At 40.3% G+C, this 16407-nt stretch overlaps 1 protein-coding gene across 3 annotated transcripts in view; it reads left to right on the forward strand.

The window, feature by feature from the left end:
* Positions 1-16407, forward strand: part of PIKFYVE (phosphoinositide kinase, FYVE-type zinc finger containing) — a 99425-nt gene that overhangs the window by 35762 nt on the left and 47256 nt on the right. For all 3 annotated transcript variants that reach the window (XM_077829826.1, XM_077829828.1, XM_077829827.1), the window contains 5 exons: positions 6272-6334; positions 8671-8800; positions 10430-10610; positions 12374-12448; positions 13312-13419. In XM_077829826.1, the coding sequence (XP_077685952.1) occupies positions 6272-6334; positions 8671-8800; positions 10430-10610; positions 12374-12448; positions 13312-13419 (557 nt within the window). The remainder of the gene's footprint in view (positions 1-6271; positions 6335-8670; positions 8801-10429; positions 10611-12373; positions 12449-13311; positions 13420-16407) is intronic.

Genomic DNA, 16407 nt, shown 5'->3' on the forward strand with positions numbered 1-16407 from the left:
TTAAAAAGAAAAGGAGTACTTGTGGCACCTTAGAGACTATGCTCAAATAAATTTGTTGTAGCACCTTAATTTGAGCATGGTCTCTAAGGTGCCACAAGCCCTCCTTTTCTTTTTGCAAATACAGACTAACACGGCTGCTACTCTGAAACCTAGAATTATTAAAGACATCACTTGCCAAATTCAGCTGTTTATCTGCTTTCCAAGGACAGAAATAAGTGGGTTGATAGAAATCTGCAATGGGTTGTGGGCAGAGTTAGCATTACCGCTGGAATGAAATCTGTAGAGGGAATCTAAACTGGGAGGAGCTGGGACACTTGCAGAATTAGAAAAGGTGGAAACAACAAAATGAGACTCAAAGTGGAAGTTAATATACCTGGTGAGAGAGGGGGAATAATTCAAAAGATCCTTTTATTAAGAGGGAGAAACCTAGAATTCAGTAAATCTGAACTAAACTTGCCATTGTAAGTCTATATGGCTATGCAAGTCTGTATGGCTATGGCTGAGTCTCATCTATACCTGAGAGTCCCCTCCCAAGTGCAAGGAAGTGGGCTGCAGTTTGTCTTAAAGGATGGTAAGCCTGGTTACAGGCACTACAAAAGAAATCAGTGTAGTTTTGGGCTGTTAAGGCAAGCATTTTGTAAGGGGAATTTAATGGAGCTCCTCTGTGTCTGGAACTCGTGTAACCAAATCTGGAATTTTCCATTAATTTCTGGCATAAGTAAATTTATATCCAGGCAATTTTATAGCAATGTAAAATTGAGAGTAATATCGCTAAGATGATGGAATTGTCATGAGGTTGATCAGAATCCGGGTCTCTGTGTACAGCATTGTTTAACTAGGGGTAGATATTCTACAACATTCGAAGCCAGTAATTGTGTGACTCTACATACTTATAGTTCCTGTCCTGTAGTGTGAGAACCTCTAGGGGAGGCTGTGGGATAAAGTGGAAAGGGAAACGCTTAGATGTTTTAGACAAGAAACCCTTCCTGACATTCTACGTGAGTCTGTGAAAATCTCGAAAGGGACTGGAGAACGGAGTGATGGCCCTATTGTTCCAGGCTTCTAAAACTAGGCTGGTCAGGACATGGGGAAACTGTACTGTATTTTCAGGGAAATTAAATGGATGATCTCCTAAAACATGAATGATGGCAAAAGGAAATTGCTAAAACAGCAGAGGTCAGATGCGTGTACTGTCACTTGTAAGTAAATATTGCTTGGTGGCTGTTCTGCCAAAATAATCTCCCTAAGAAATTAATGAACTAATTTGGATTAATTTTCCAAAGTATCCCCACATAGATGAACCTTTAGCAGCTAATTGATGCTGGATGCAGTCTGTTGTGACATTGCCCTATGAAAATGATGGGAATTAGTCTCTGGCTTTGTTTTAGTCAGGATCTTCTGTTATCTTACATGGTAGTGAGTTTATTCCTTACCGTGAAAGAACTTGCAGAACTGGTGGTGACACACCCTCCTACAGCAGGAAGTAATTTGATGGTTTTGTCACACAATCTATAAGTCACAATCATGGGGAAAGGGGAGGTAAAGTAGGAACAAAGCATCTGTTCTAAGAAGTATGTAATCAATTCTGCAGTATAAAGTTACTTATGACTGATGGAAATTGCAGGGTGCATACAGGGGACAGCTGTAGAGCAATAGTCTATAATGTACTAGAAACTTTTTGGTATTCTAATGCTGCTTTTTGATTCTTACTGAGCCCAGTATAGGGACTTGTCTATGTAAGGACATTAAAGACTCAATAATATCAGACACTTCCAGGAAACTAAATTCCAGTACGATAACCTTGGAGTCAAATTTCATTCACTTCTTGGGTGTGCAGCCCAAATGCTGCAGCAGGTTGTTAATTTATAAGCCAGAAAGTGAAACTGATAAAAAATGAACTTGATCATCATGTTCTCCTCTTGTGTTTCATTCAGTGAAAACCCGCTCAGTGGTTAAAAGTGAATTAGTGTTAAAACAGCTAAACTTTTTTCATTGTTTAAACTGGGTTTTTTTGAGACTTCACCTTGTAGATGCTATGTCAATTTTTGACAATTCTATCTTCAGAGTCTCTTCAATACAGAGCAGTTTTCACCTTTGTGTAGTGAGACATAAAGGGGATAAAATTGCAGTGGAACAGGGGAAAGGAGGGTTGGCAGTCCATAATAAGGTGTCTTGTGGCTTTTTTTCTGTTTTTAACCAAAGCTTTTGTAGAACTATTCACCCAGTCTAATGTCCCAAGCTGTCTAGGTCCGCCTATGGTGAGTGAGGGCAAGCCCAGGCTTGCCTATTTGGGGGCATGTCACCACCAAGGGAAAATGGCATATATTCATTTTGCTAATGCAGGATGATTTTAAGACATTTTAAATTGCTATTAGTGATCTATAGTGATTACAGTAGCAATGAAGAAAAGCTTTGTCTCTCCTTCTGATCTCACTTCATCCTTCCTAATGGTCATGGCTATTGTGATTGGTTTTAACTCTTTCCATCCCTTTTCGACAGTGCGAATGATTGAAGTTGTTGAATAGTTTCCTGTATATCCTATTTCTACCCATGAAGCCCTATTTAAAAGCTATATAAAATCTATGGAATAAATTGCATTGTTTTATAGCCTGCATCTGTGAACAGACTAATTTCGTCTATTTCAAACTTCCAAGGTACTTTTAGAGCTCAGCTCTGGTCTATAAATAAGCTTGGTAGAATTTGGTTTTTATTTTTTTATAACTTTGACAGATGCTTATTTTTAATTTTTTTTCAGGTGTGGGACATTCAGACAATTATTTAATGACAGACCTTGAGATTCAGGAAGTTAAAGCTTTATAAACTATTAAAACACAAATTGTCAAAATATACAATGTAAATATCTTTAAAGAGAATCATATTTGCTTTTACTATTCGTTTGTTAGTCCATTTGTAACTAGCCTGATTCAAAAGTTTAGATCACTACATTTTGAGTCTTAAGTTCTTGAGTGGCATTTCGATTACTTTGCTATCTGTAAATTTTAATGATTGTAATGGAAAATTTTTTGTGTGTGGTGAAATTGACATTTACCGATACTTATCAATAAAAATCTAATCCTTCAAGCTATGATTTAGCACACATGCTCCTTGCTCCCCAAAACAAAACATGTCATGGGTATAAGCAGGGATACAAAACAGTTACTGGTGCGGTACTGACTAATGATAGGCTGTGACCTCAGGACAGAATATCTTGGCAGTTCATGAGATATTTTACTTCGTTGCTGGAAACTCCACCTATTAGCTTCCATGGGGGAGAGCTGGAACTCTTGAGTCCCACCTTCAGTGGTACACAGCACTCTCTTCCAGCCCTGCTCTTGAATGTCAGGCCTCACAAAGTGACACACGTGGGCTTATTTAAAAAACTAATTTTGGTTAACTTTCTAGAGACAGCCTCTCAAACAAAACAGTATACTTGGCTCTGACTTTATTGTCACCAGGAGGCCTCTGTATGGGTGCTAAAGCTATCTAGCTTGTTAGACAAGGATACAAAAATTAAAACAACTTCCTGAAACAGGGCTTAAACAAAATATACCATATTATGCGAGGGACGGGGGTAGCATGTGACAAAACGTTTATTGCTGCATGTTGGGTTCATCTGTAGCAACAAACTTGTGGCTTTGCCACTTACGAATAATGTGGTCATCCCAAACTCATGGCAATAAAATCTTGATACATTTTGATTTACAACATACATATTTCAGATATTCCTAATAAGTAACCCTCACTTAGGGCTAGATTGTCATAGCCCCTACAGTGCATAGTGGAGTAAGATTCTCACATTGAGGCTCCAGCTGTGGGGGCGGGGGAAACTACTGCAAGGGAAGGAGTCCTGGTTCTGCCTTCTACTTGCTATCCAGGGTATATAGGGTAAGTGAGCTGCTCTGTGAAAAGAGGTTAAATAACTTACTTCTTATTCTAGTGTAAGTGGTGTTTGGGGAGGAATTATGTCACAGATTAGTCTGTAGCATGCTTCTGGTGTAGGGTAGCTGTATGCTATCCCCTAAATGGGGCAGACTGCAAAGTAGTCAGCTAGCTTTTAGTATAACTAGTTGTGCACAGCTTATTAAAGACGCTCTCCTTTCAGCCTCTACTTGGACAAAATATTAGCGTATTAGTAACTAAGTTGAAGGGGATGCTGCCATCTTGGACTCTTCATCCATTATGTATGAAGCTTCAGTTTAGAGCACCTATTGGACAACATATCCAAACTTGGATTGGGATTCGTCCCTGCTGATTTATTTATTTAATTTTTTAAGGGACCATGCTTGCATATGCCCACTCCTCTTTCCTGCTCCTTCTTCTCTATGCTGCCTAGTTTCACTGTCGCTGGAAAGAGTCCTCTTCCCAGACATGAACTGAAAGCATGTGCTTGAATTCCCAGGACATGTAATTAACCGTTTGCAAAACAGAAAGAACTCCATGCACACAGCTGTCAAATGCATGAAATAAAATGAAGAGATTGTGTTTCTCTGTCTACAGTCTAGCGCCATGGTTTTCAAGCTTTTTTTTTTTTTCATTTGTGGACCGCTAAAAAATTTCAGATGGAGGTGCGGACCCCTCCGGAAATCTTAGATGTAGTCCGGGACCACAGGTTGAAAACCACTGGTCTAGAGTAATAATCCTAACGGCGGGAGGAAGGTGGTATCTGCAACACTAGCAGATATGAAACTACCAGGTAGAAATGCAACTTATGTTGACTGTGTCCCTCTTTAATGTTTTACTTGTGTTGTAATTCGTGAGGGCATAGTTCTGATATTTCTGCTACTTTATCAGTTGTCCTATTTAGTTCTGTATTTCTCTGCTTTGGAAGTGTGCACTCATCAGTCATCCCAGAGCAAAAGACTTCCTCTTGAAGTGTTAGGATTTTTTTGGTGGGGGAGGGCAGGGTGGTGGTCATGTTGGGGGTGCTTATGTGGGACTTTGGAGACTACTTTTTCCCTCTAAACGGCATTGTTGGTTTTTTGTTTTGGTTTTGTGAAAGCTGGATATAGCTACTAACTTGTCATGTGATGGTAATAACTGTTTTGATAGATAGATCCTGGAAAACTCTTTGGCAAACAAGTTGATAGATACCATATTCTGTAATTACTTATCTTGTATTACATAACATGCACGCATATATTATACGCTGGGGTGACCAAACTTACTGACCCTCAGAGCCGCATATGACAATCTTCAGATGTTTGAGAGCTGGTGCACACCTGCAGCCCTGCGGATACCCCCGCCCTGCTGCCAGAGGTGACGTGTGGGGGGAGGCACATGGGGTCACATGCCGTGCCCCTTCCACACCCCCCAACCCCCCCTGGATTTTTGCCAGGATTTGCTGGCCTCGCTTAGTCACATGCCGCCGGGCCCCCTCCCTGCACGGCAGCTGCTGGAGCTAGTGAGCTGTGGCTATGCAGGGGTTGCTGAGGGTAAGAGGAGAGTGTGCTGGGGGGGTCATGACTCGAGCTATTGGGAGTGGAGGGAGCTGAACCTTTAAACTGTGCTCCTCCACTCTCAGCAGGCACCAGTCATCTGTGGCAGAAGCCTCTAGCCCCACTACCCTGCCACAGGGCAGAAGCTGTGCGCACATTTTTGACTGACCCCTTTTCTTCTCTCCATTTTGACCATAATCCATTTTAAGTATAGCATAATTTTTCCCCCCTCTAGCTCTTAAGAAGGGCACATTGCATGTCTGCTTCTTTGATTGAGAAGAGTCCTGGAACCGGATGGCTATTTTTCCCTCCTGTGAGAGAGCTCGTTGTTCATAAAGGGTCTGTTAGTTGAATCTGAGAACCAAGTTAAGGTTATGCATGGGTGGGGGAACACCTTTGGTTTTAATGTGCCTTAAGAAATTAAAGAAGACCTGCTTCCTCGTTGTGTTTGGGTACCTCCACAGTCTCTCTCAGGTGAAGACTTAATAGGTTCCAGATGTAGATGTAGGGGGGAACTAGCCACATGGAACTTGGAAAGGCAGATGGTTTTTTCCCCCAATGCTTTATTTTGTATACTCTCCATGTTAGGTTGGTTGCTGAACAGTTTTAAGCAGTATTGTGCCGTCATTTTGGAGCCTTGACAGAACAAGTATGAGAGGATATTCTTGTCTTAACCACTCGTCAGGTTGTTGCTACAGCAATGACTAAATGCTTTAAATGAGTAATATTTTCTCTTGTGGTGTGGGTGTGTACATAATACAATTATACTGGCATGCCAACATAACCTGTCATTTTTCTGTGTCTCCTCCCATCTCCATCTGCTCTATCCTTTCCAGAGTACTTGAATCCTGACAACGGAGGGCAACAGATGGTCTCAATAAGTGACGCTTTCATCAAGGGTAAGATGAATGGAAATGCTTTTTTCCAGTGAATGTGTAATGTAGATATGAAAGCTTCTATTGATATTAGAGCTGGGCTAAACATTGGCTTGTTAAAGTAATTCTAAAGGCACATAGCGAGAAACTTAGGTAACTTTCTCCACTTACTTGGTTCACTTTCAGATTGAACTCGGGCTTGTCAGATTCTTTGTTTTTTAGATGCCCTTGAAAAGAAGTTTCCTTCATTACACAGTAACTGGCTGTGTTTAGCACTTCACCATCCGCAAACGTTCCTGCCTATAAGAGATTAGCTCTTTTTTTTTTTTCTTTTTTCTGGGCTCCATCAGGTGTTTAACTCTCCTACCCGCTTATTTCCTTGTACATTTGTGTGTGCGCCTAACATCTCCGTGCCACCAATATCACAAAACTAATCTCTGAGGTCACTGTAGCGCAGCTTCTCTTAAATCATGTTGGCTCTCTTGTTGCTTCTGTTGAAAGGCAAGTCCTATTGGACACAGCTGTAAGTTTGAGACCCTTTTAGATTAGGAAGCAGACTACATATTTCTGGATGTGAAGGCATGCAATTTATTGACAAATATTCAGTGTCAGGTGCAAAGCATCTAAAAGTGGAAAATGCCTTTTTATTTTTTCACAAGCATTGTTCTTAGTCACATACTCATAGTGTGGGTGGTGGTGGTCCTATGCAGATTACTTAAAATATGATGATGATGTCCTGTAACCGTATTGAGTTGTCCAAAAGATGACCATTCCCCTTGCAGCCTAGACTGCAAAGATTTAAATTTTAGTGCAGAACTCTGCACTAGTGGCACAAATTAAATTTGAATTGTATAGTCGGCATAATGATGATAGTGAAGCTTCTAGTATTGCTCTTTGATACAGTAGTGCTGGGGGGTGAGAGGGCAATCAAATGTAATCATTAATTTTAACGGACAAGTTAAGATTTTTAGCATTTCATTTTGGGTGAAACTCATAAAATATGAACATTTAAAGGGTAACTATTAGTTACAACCTGAAGAAATAAAAACTATTTTGACATAATAGGACAGATTTTATAAAACAAAACTAAACTACTCCTAAGAATTACTACTACTTTCAAACTGTACTGTTTGAAGGGGAAAAATAAGAATCCACACAAAGGGAAAGGCAAAAGCAAAACAGACTGACCAGGCAGCAAGCTCAAGCCGAATTGTCAGCTGTTCCCTTCATGTATTTTAAGGAGATCTTTAAAAACCATGGCTCTTAACAAGCTATTTTGGTGCATATGATATTATTTTTGGTCTTTATAAAAGGTAACCAACCTAGTAGATTGTGCCTCATATGGCCAATATTTTTATTACGTACAGATCTGACTCTGGCCCTGACTGTCCTTTGTTACTCCAGTTCAATGGAGTCTTACTTCTATAAAACTGGAATAACCCTGGTGAATCTGGCCCTTTGACTAGACTGCTAGCAAAACTGCGAAACTTGAGTAGTGTTAGTTCAGAGACTAAACAGAACTTATTGTGATTTCTGTTGACAAAGATTGGACTGCTCTAAGAGTTCACTCAGTTATGTTGGAAAAGCAAGATATAATATTATGAGCAACAATCCTATTCAGTAGGATTTTATCTCAAGTGATTGGCCCTAGCTTTAGTGGGTTAAATCGCCACTGTCTTAAAATCTTGTACTCGTAATGTGCAATTGCCTACTTAATTTCTAAGAGTCTGCATTAGTCAGGAGATGCATTTCCATTGGGCTTGATTGTGGATAATGTTTGTTTTCTTTCTAATATAAATTTAAAATAAGTTGAATGTGCTCTTATGTACATGACCTTTTTGCTAACTCCACTACTTGAGTGGAATAACTAGATGTTTTTTAGTGCTACTTTTGGATATAAGGCTTCCAAAACAATAGCTTTTTGCCAGTGAAATCATACAAGATTAGACTTTTCTAATTTTAAAAGGTCTTAAGTATATGGGGATTCAGTTACTACCTATTTTAAGCAACACGAGGATATAGGTAGCCATACATAGTTAATTTGCTGTCTTAAAATTGAACTGCTCATGAGCAGGCTCGAGAGAAGAAAAGCAAATTATCTGGCATGAGGCTGTGTAGCCTGAAGTGTGGAATAGCATGCTTACTCTGCTATAGTTGATGACACTGTGAATACCTAAATTACTGTCAGTGACTACCACTGTTTTGTTTCCAGCATCACTTTAACATTTCAAGAGCCTCTCGCATCGAAGGCCTGAACTAGTCTTGTTGAAATCTCTTCTTTCAGCTTTTTAAAAGGAGAAAGTGTAAGCATTCAGCTCTTGACTTCGTATAAACAAGCTTTTCTTGCTGTCCTTTTTTAGAGTCGCTGTTCAATCGGAGGGTGGAGGAGAAATCCAAAGAGCTGTTTTTCACACCTTTAGGCTGGCACCACAGCAATCTGGATCTGCTGAGGGAAGAGAATGGGGAGAAACAGGCTATGGAGAGGCTTCTGTAAGTTGAGCATAAAAGGGAATTGATGTGGATGTCTAGGATAAAATTTTCAAAAGCTTTGTCCCTTTCACATGGGGGTCATGTGCCAGTCATGGGACTTAGACTCCTTAAACATTTTTTTGAAAATGTTACCTCGAATTCAAATCCTTTCTGTAATAAGATCAATATGCTAGAGAAGCAAGAAAGGAATCCATGGTTGGTAAAAATTCTCCCGTTCCAAAAAAAGTTGTTCTGGGACTTTCTCTTTCGCAGTTTCCCCAATTTCTTCTCACCCTCCCCTTCTTTGTCCTGTTGTCCCCTGTCTTGGCTCTCTTAAATCATCAATAGTCTGAGACAGAATAAGTGTGTTATTGGGTGAAATGCCACATAAATGTCTGGCTCTATAGAAGTGTCCTTTAACAGCTTAGTGAGGGCTGGTCAACGTGCAGCGTTAGCGTAGATCTAAGTTATGCTACTTCAGTTACGTAACTGAAGTCAGTGTAACTTAGGTCAACTTAGCATGATGCAGACACTGCCGTGTGTTGACGGGAGACGCTCTCCCATCAACATAGCTTCCGCCTCTTGGGCAGGTGGAGTACAGACATCGAAAGGAGAGTGCTCTCCCACTGGCTTAGTGTATCTTCACCAGACCCGCTAAATCAACATGGCTGCATCAATCACAGCAGTGCTGAATTAGCTGGTAGTGCAGACATGTTTTGAGATTTCATTTTCATACATGCAGCCTACATGTCTGCCGTTGTCATTATTTTACTCTCTGGGATGTGTGATAAGGGACACTTTCTTCTGAGAGTTTGGCAGTTGGCTGTAGCCATGATGTGGTGATTCCACAGGTTTGAAACAATTGTTTGCGCTCGTGTGTCTGAGTTAATGTCATTAAACGTTACAAACATGCCAGTCATTTTCATGTCTGTGTCCATTGCAAAAGTCAAAGGCAAAAAGTGGCCCAGTTGCTGTTAAAATTACAGATGGTTAACCATCCATATTGGAACTCTTAGGTCCTTGCATGTAAAGCAAAATTCCTCTGAATATGACCTACCCATGACACTGTTAATATATGCTGCATGGCATGATACTCTGGGCCTACTCCACCAAAAATATTTGGCATGCCTTAAATAGCATGATGTAAGCACATAAAAATAATCTTGAAATGGAGCTGCCTGTCTGAACTATATTGATAGTATGCAAAATTGCCACACAGCATCCAAGAGATGTTGCTTATTGACCAGCCATGTACAGTGTGTTGTGAAACTGAGTTGCAGCAAAGAGCATTTTGCTGCTAGAGCAATACAATTAATAACTCGCTGTCAAACAAAAGCTGAACTTTCTCTCTTCAAGGGGGACTTGATCTAGATACTTAGTGCACTTCTTTGATTTATTTGTATTTAAGAAATTCTGTCCCAGTAGGGAAAAATCAAGATATTTTTTGTTTCTCTGTGCTACCTGTTGCCTCTTACTATAGAGCAGAAAAAATAAACAAGATGGTGACCTGGAACGCTCCTGACTGATGTTTCCTCAAATTGCTGATTGCATTTTAAACGCTATGAAGTAAAAATCCTCTAGGTCACTCTGCTTCAGATGGAGCAATGTGTGGTCCCCTCCTCTCCCTTAATCACTCTGATTCCTCTGCAGCTCAGCTAATCATAACCATATGATGGCACTGCTTCAGCAGCTACTCAACAATGAGTCATTGTCCTTATCCTGGAGGGATATCATTGTGCCTGTGGTCTGCCAGGTAGTTCAGACTGTCCGACCTGATATCAAGAACAGAGACGACGATATGGATATCCGCCAGTTTGTCCACATAAAAAAAGTGAGTTCTGGGAGTGGGAGAATGATGACAGGAAATTGGTGTGAAATAAAGATGATGTGGCTCTTGACAGGGCAGGTGTCTGGATCGAAAACTACAAATCCAGTAGCATGAGTAACAGATGTCTTATGCAAAAAGAAAAGGAGTACTCGTGGTACCTTAGAGACTAACGAATTTATTTGAGCATAAGCTTTCATGAGCTACAGCTCACGTCATCGGATGCATCCGATGAAGCTTATGCTCAAATAAATTGGTTAGTCTCTAAGGTACCATGAGTACTCCTTTTCTTTTTGCGAATACCGACTAACACGGCTGCTCCTCTGAAAGATGTCTCATGTTTCAGGGAAGACAGTTGCTATTTTGGGGAAGAACATGTACGTGACTCTTGCCTCCTGTGTTGCAAAGCACTTAGAGGCACTTGAGTCAATCTCTTCCTTTCAGGCTGCAGAGGATGGCGTGGGATGAAGTAAGAGTAACAGCTCACTGTCTTCCTGGCTTTTGGCTTTTTTTAAACCTTGCATGTCTAACGAGAGATGTTTGGCACTTGGCAGCCTTCTGTGTAGTGTACTGGAGGCCAACTCTTTTCTGAAACTGTCTATTACGCAAGAGTTAACCCTTCCACACAAAGCCCAGCAACTGGCCTCCATGAGGTAGCTTAATCCTCTTGGAGTTACGCAAGATGCACCGATGACTACAGTAGTTGTAACAAATATAGGGCCGTGATCACGGATCAGAAAGGCCATCAGGAGACTGGGACCTGACCACGAAGCTGCTGTGAATAAAAATACCAGGCACAAGCCTGTTCCTCCTTACAGAAATTACTCTCATTAGGCCATACTCTGTTTCAGGCAGCCACGTAAGATTACAGGTGAGTCTTCTACTCCTTTTTGCAGACAGCCCCATGAAATCTATTCCCAACCATATTTGTTGCTACCTCCTCTCCTAGCACTCAGGTTGAGTTTTGGTAGACGAGCAGCTCTTCAGAACCTAATGCTGTGCTGTAGATGACCTAGAAAGGGATTTCTACAATAATGTGATCTCTGAAATATAGGCAACCTAAATTTAATTCAGAGAGCCTGTGTGGCATCCATTGTTATGCCTACCTTTCACTGTGTTTTTTGGGGCTCTGACCACTTGGCAGACTTCTTCTAAATGCTCTAAGATACGTAGAGCTGCCATTTCCAGGCTCTATTTTTGTTGTCTCCGCTGAAAGTATGCTATTAAAGAGGTCTTGACCTGGAATAGTGGGAGCTGTATTACAGTGGAACCTCAGAGTTATGAACACCTCGGTAACAGAGGTTGTTCATATCTCTGAACAAAATGTGGTGGTGGTGGTTTTAAAAGTTTACAGCTGAACATTGACTTAATACAGCTTTGAAACTTTACTATGCAGAAGAAAAAAATTCTACTTTCCCTTTAGTTTTATAGTAGTTTATGTTTAACACAGTACTATACTGTATTTGCGTTTGTTTTTGGGTTTTTTGGGTCTCTGCTGCTGCCTGATTGCATACTTCTGGGTCCAAATGAGGCGTGTGGTTGACTGATTGGTTCGTAACGCTGGCATTCTTAACTCCGAGGTTCTACTGTATCTGTAACAGCACAAAAAATAGAAATGAACAAATTGAGGTTTTAGAAAAACCTATGCATGGTGTACAATACAATTATTTTCACTAAGTAATTTACATAGTATGCGGTTCAATGAATTTAAAGAGAGATTAAGTGAATATGTTAAACCAGAAAGCCTTTAATTCTTGCTATCTTGTTAGATCCCAGGTGGAAAGAAATTTGACTCTGTGATGGTGAATGGCTTTGTTTGCACCAAGAACGTTGCACACAAAAAGGTAATGAAGGTGTCGTAAATAAAATAGCTCGCATTCTTTTTAGCATTGCATTGGGTATTGTATTTAAAAAGAGAAACTTCTCCTCCTTGGTGGTGCACACTTATAGTAAACATACTACAACATCATCTTTGATCTACAAAACCTTTCTCCTAAGGGGTTTGTGGAGTGGGCTTTGCTCAAGGCTGTTGAACAGTAGATTTGCAGATTTTTTTTTTTTTTGTGTGCGCATGTATATTGCATTTCCATTCAAAGGGGTTCCTTTGTAGTCCAGGGAGTCTGAGTTTTGAGAGCATGGACTAAACTTTCCTCAAAGCTGTAGAATATAACATTTTCTAGAAACGTTTAAGCTCTGTAAGATTTACTGGGAAAAGATCCTTTTATGAGTGCACCTTTTTTTTAATAGCATGTAGTAAATGAGTCTGTAAAATAAAGCCATTGATCAGGGTGGAGAGAATCTGATTGACCTAGTGTGCTCTGGTGGCTTCGGAAGTCTTGGATCATTAAAATTCCATTTGTTGTGCAAGAAAGGGGTTTGTACCAGGAACTCGTTTGTTGACATTCTCTTTACAGAGCAATAATTGTCCTGCAGGACAGATTAAACTGTATCTTGCTTTCTCTGATATGAGATTGGCACAGCATAAGGTTTATTTGATTGGAGCCATTACCCAATCGGCATGGTTTAGTGGTAAATCTTTGCAAAGATCATCTGAATGATATGCTGCAGAACTTCATCTTTGCAGCTATGTTACCTTTGGGTAACTGTATGAGGGAGCTTCATAAAAACTTCCTCATGGAGGGAGTCTTGGTTCTACTCTCACCTAGATGACTGTTCCCTTTGTTTTAACTACCCTGCCTTTCTCTAGATGAACACCTATATAAAAAATCCCAAAATTCTTCTGCTGAAGTGTTCCATTGAGTACCTCTACCGAGAAGAAACAAAATTCACCTGCATAGACCCCATTGTTCTTCAGGTTAGAATATCTTCTATTTTTAGTTTACGTTTTCTATATTGTCTTTTTATGATCTAATGACTTAGCCATATATGTAGAGCATCACTTGTTTAGCTTCAGTTCCAGCCACCAGGGGGCTTGGGTGGAGTGGATGGAAGAGAATTTGTGATGAAGGATAACTCACAGCTGCTTTGGGCTTGGGACTTCAGGAAAAAGTTGTATACTGGCCTCAACAGAAACGTGCGAGTCCCGTTCACGCTGGGGGAGTTGCATGGATCAAGAGAAATTCATGGCCGTTTTCAATAACATGAGTATTTAAGAAGTGTGTTTGTATAGAGTGTGCCTAAGATCGGGGATCTTGCTGTTCAAAATGGCAGAACTGCTGATTGAGACTCAGGAATGGATGAATACTGGGTCCAGGTGTACTTCTGTATTTGTGTTAATCTGTTGGGAACTGACAATGCTCGGTCTAATAGTGGAGAAAATTACAAATATTGCTTTAGCGCTGTGTGCTGTTCTCACCACTGATGGGAGGTTTCAGGGGGTTTAATGCCTAAATTGGTAGAGCTGCTTTTTGTCCAGACACAAAGTATAGATATCTCTCTGAAGGGAGCAGTCTGAATAAGAGTGTTTATTTACAGTGACCTTTATTTGAAAGCCCTTACATTGAGTGCTTGATTGATTGACAGTCTGTTGGTTCAGTTATGAGACCTTGAAAGGATTGGTGCTTAGCACAGGCACATAGAAATTAAAACATTAGCAATACAATTCAACATTGTTGATATAGCTTTTTCAGCAACAAAGAATAGGATTCATCCCTTGTGTTAACAGTAAATTAGAGCTTATAACTTCTTCTTCTGAATATTGTTCACTGTCACCTTTTCAAAGCTGTCCTTGAAATAAGGCTGTTTTTTTCCCTTTGTCCCCTTTAACTGTGGGGGGAAGGAGGGGGAACTGCTATGGGAGAACTGAAACAATGTTTCATGGAGGCTAGGTCAATAATTTCTGCTAGTAAACAACTTTCTAATCCTTGCTGCAATAATGGGAATAGTGGTGGTGAGAGGAGTTGGCAGAAAATCTAGGTGGATCTGAGTAAACTCAAGCCAGAGGGTAACTGGGACTAGCATGGTCCTAAGCACTCCTTCTGGCAGGTGGAAATTGCAACAAATAGCACAAACTGTCCTGCAGTGGAGGATTCTTCCACAAATTGCATATTTCACAGTCAAAAGATCAATCAACTTAAATACTGGATCTTATGCAACTTGCCGCAAAGTTGTTCACACACTGTGAGGGGCAGTAACAATCTATCCATCTTGCTGAACCCCAAAATCTGAAATTGTTGAGGATGCCAGAAAAATGCCGATGGATGCTGGGAGTTAGTTATTGCTGCGAAGTGGTGGTTTTGAAACTTCTCTCTGCTAATTAAAGATAAATCCATACATCTGGTGTGGCTTCAATCTTGATCATGTATGCTTAGAATTATCCCAACTTTTTCTGTTGATATTAAAATCCACACCGAAACTCAGCGTGATATGGATTTGAGGCAGTGTTGCTTGAGATTCTTCATACTTGCAAATATCCATGCAGTAACTTCATGGTCAACTGGACAGAGCATCCAGAACAATTTCTTAATACTGGAATTTGTGTAACTTATAGTAACTCAAAGGCCTAATTGGAATAGGATCCATACCCTAATATCGCTTTGAAACACAAGACTCTGGAGGTACTCTTGTACTGCCTTTTGGTCACAGATGGTAACTTGAAATGAAGTGCATAAACTGATGATCTGCAGATAAATATTTATCACCTACCAAATCCTCTTATTTGTCTGTCAGCAGACTTCTTCCAGAAACTCTCAATGAAAGTATTGAGTTATGAAATCTTTCTACACATGCATAATCCTGCTTATCCTGATATATGGAAGCTGGAGGTTTAAATTTTCTTTAAACAAAATCATCTTATGTTGCTAACCCATTAAAATGATCCTTAACTAAACTCGCCTTCCATTTGACTCTGATTAGAGAAGATAGTATTCAGAAATTTCAGCTGTATAACAGGCTATCTTTTTAATGTGTCATGTAGGCTCATCCTAAATCGAGCGAATAAGTGCCATTTTAAAGGATGGGCATATTTGGTAAATCCAGTTTAGAACCAAGTGCACACTAAACAGGGTTACTGACATACTATTATATTGTCAAAACCCTTGGTGTGTTGGGCGGATGCTAATTGCCCACGTGGGCCTCGATATCTCGGCCATGTACCCATGCTCAGGGTGCAAGCTTAGGCCCTCATCATTCAGAAATCCCCATGCTCATCAAGCTAAATAGATTTTGACAACAAACAGACTGAAGAAGTGGATGTTGTGGTAACCTTTTTCTTGGGGGTGGAAGAGATTGGGGAGGTGGGGGGAACAAAAAACCACAATGCTTTGGAGCAAGAGCTTGAAATTTTGCAGGGTGTTGCCCTGGTGTCAGGGACTTGACTTGCCAACTCTGCGAAAATCTGGCCAAGTTGTAAGTAGATCTGTGCAGGAGCTGGATTTTTCATCTGGGAGTGGAGTTTTGCAATTTCAAAATTTCTTTTGTTGAAGAATGGACCAGAAACAGCTTCAAAATTTCACATGACCCAAAACTGCAAATAAGTTGACACTTTTTGTTCCAGTTTCAACTCTAAATATAAAATTTAAAAAATTGAAATGGAAAATCAAAATGTCATATTCCAAAAAGCTCAAAATTGAATGTTTCAGCCTTATCTAAATGCTTTCTTTCAGCTTTTGTCTAAGGTTATACGTTTTCATCTAATGTTTTTGCTGTGGACAAATTGGCATTTTCCACCAGGTGTTTTGTTGGAAAATTCATAGCTAGAGCGACTTGGGAACCTTTGGAAAAGTTGCTCTGAGACTTGTTAGACTTTAGCTGCTAAACTCCCTGAAGATTCTGTTCGAGCCAGGCATGCTTGAGCCAAAGTCAGAGCAGGACTTTCTCTTCAGCTGCAAGCTACCTTGGACCA

Source organism: Eretmochelys imbricata, chromosome 11 (assembly GCF_965152235.1).
Source record: "Eretmochelys imbricata isolate rEreImb1 chromosome 11, rEreImb1.hap1, whole genome shotgun sequence".
Lineage (NCBI taxonomy): Eukaryota > Metazoa > Chordata > Testudines > Cheloniidae > Eretmochelys > Eretmochelys imbricata.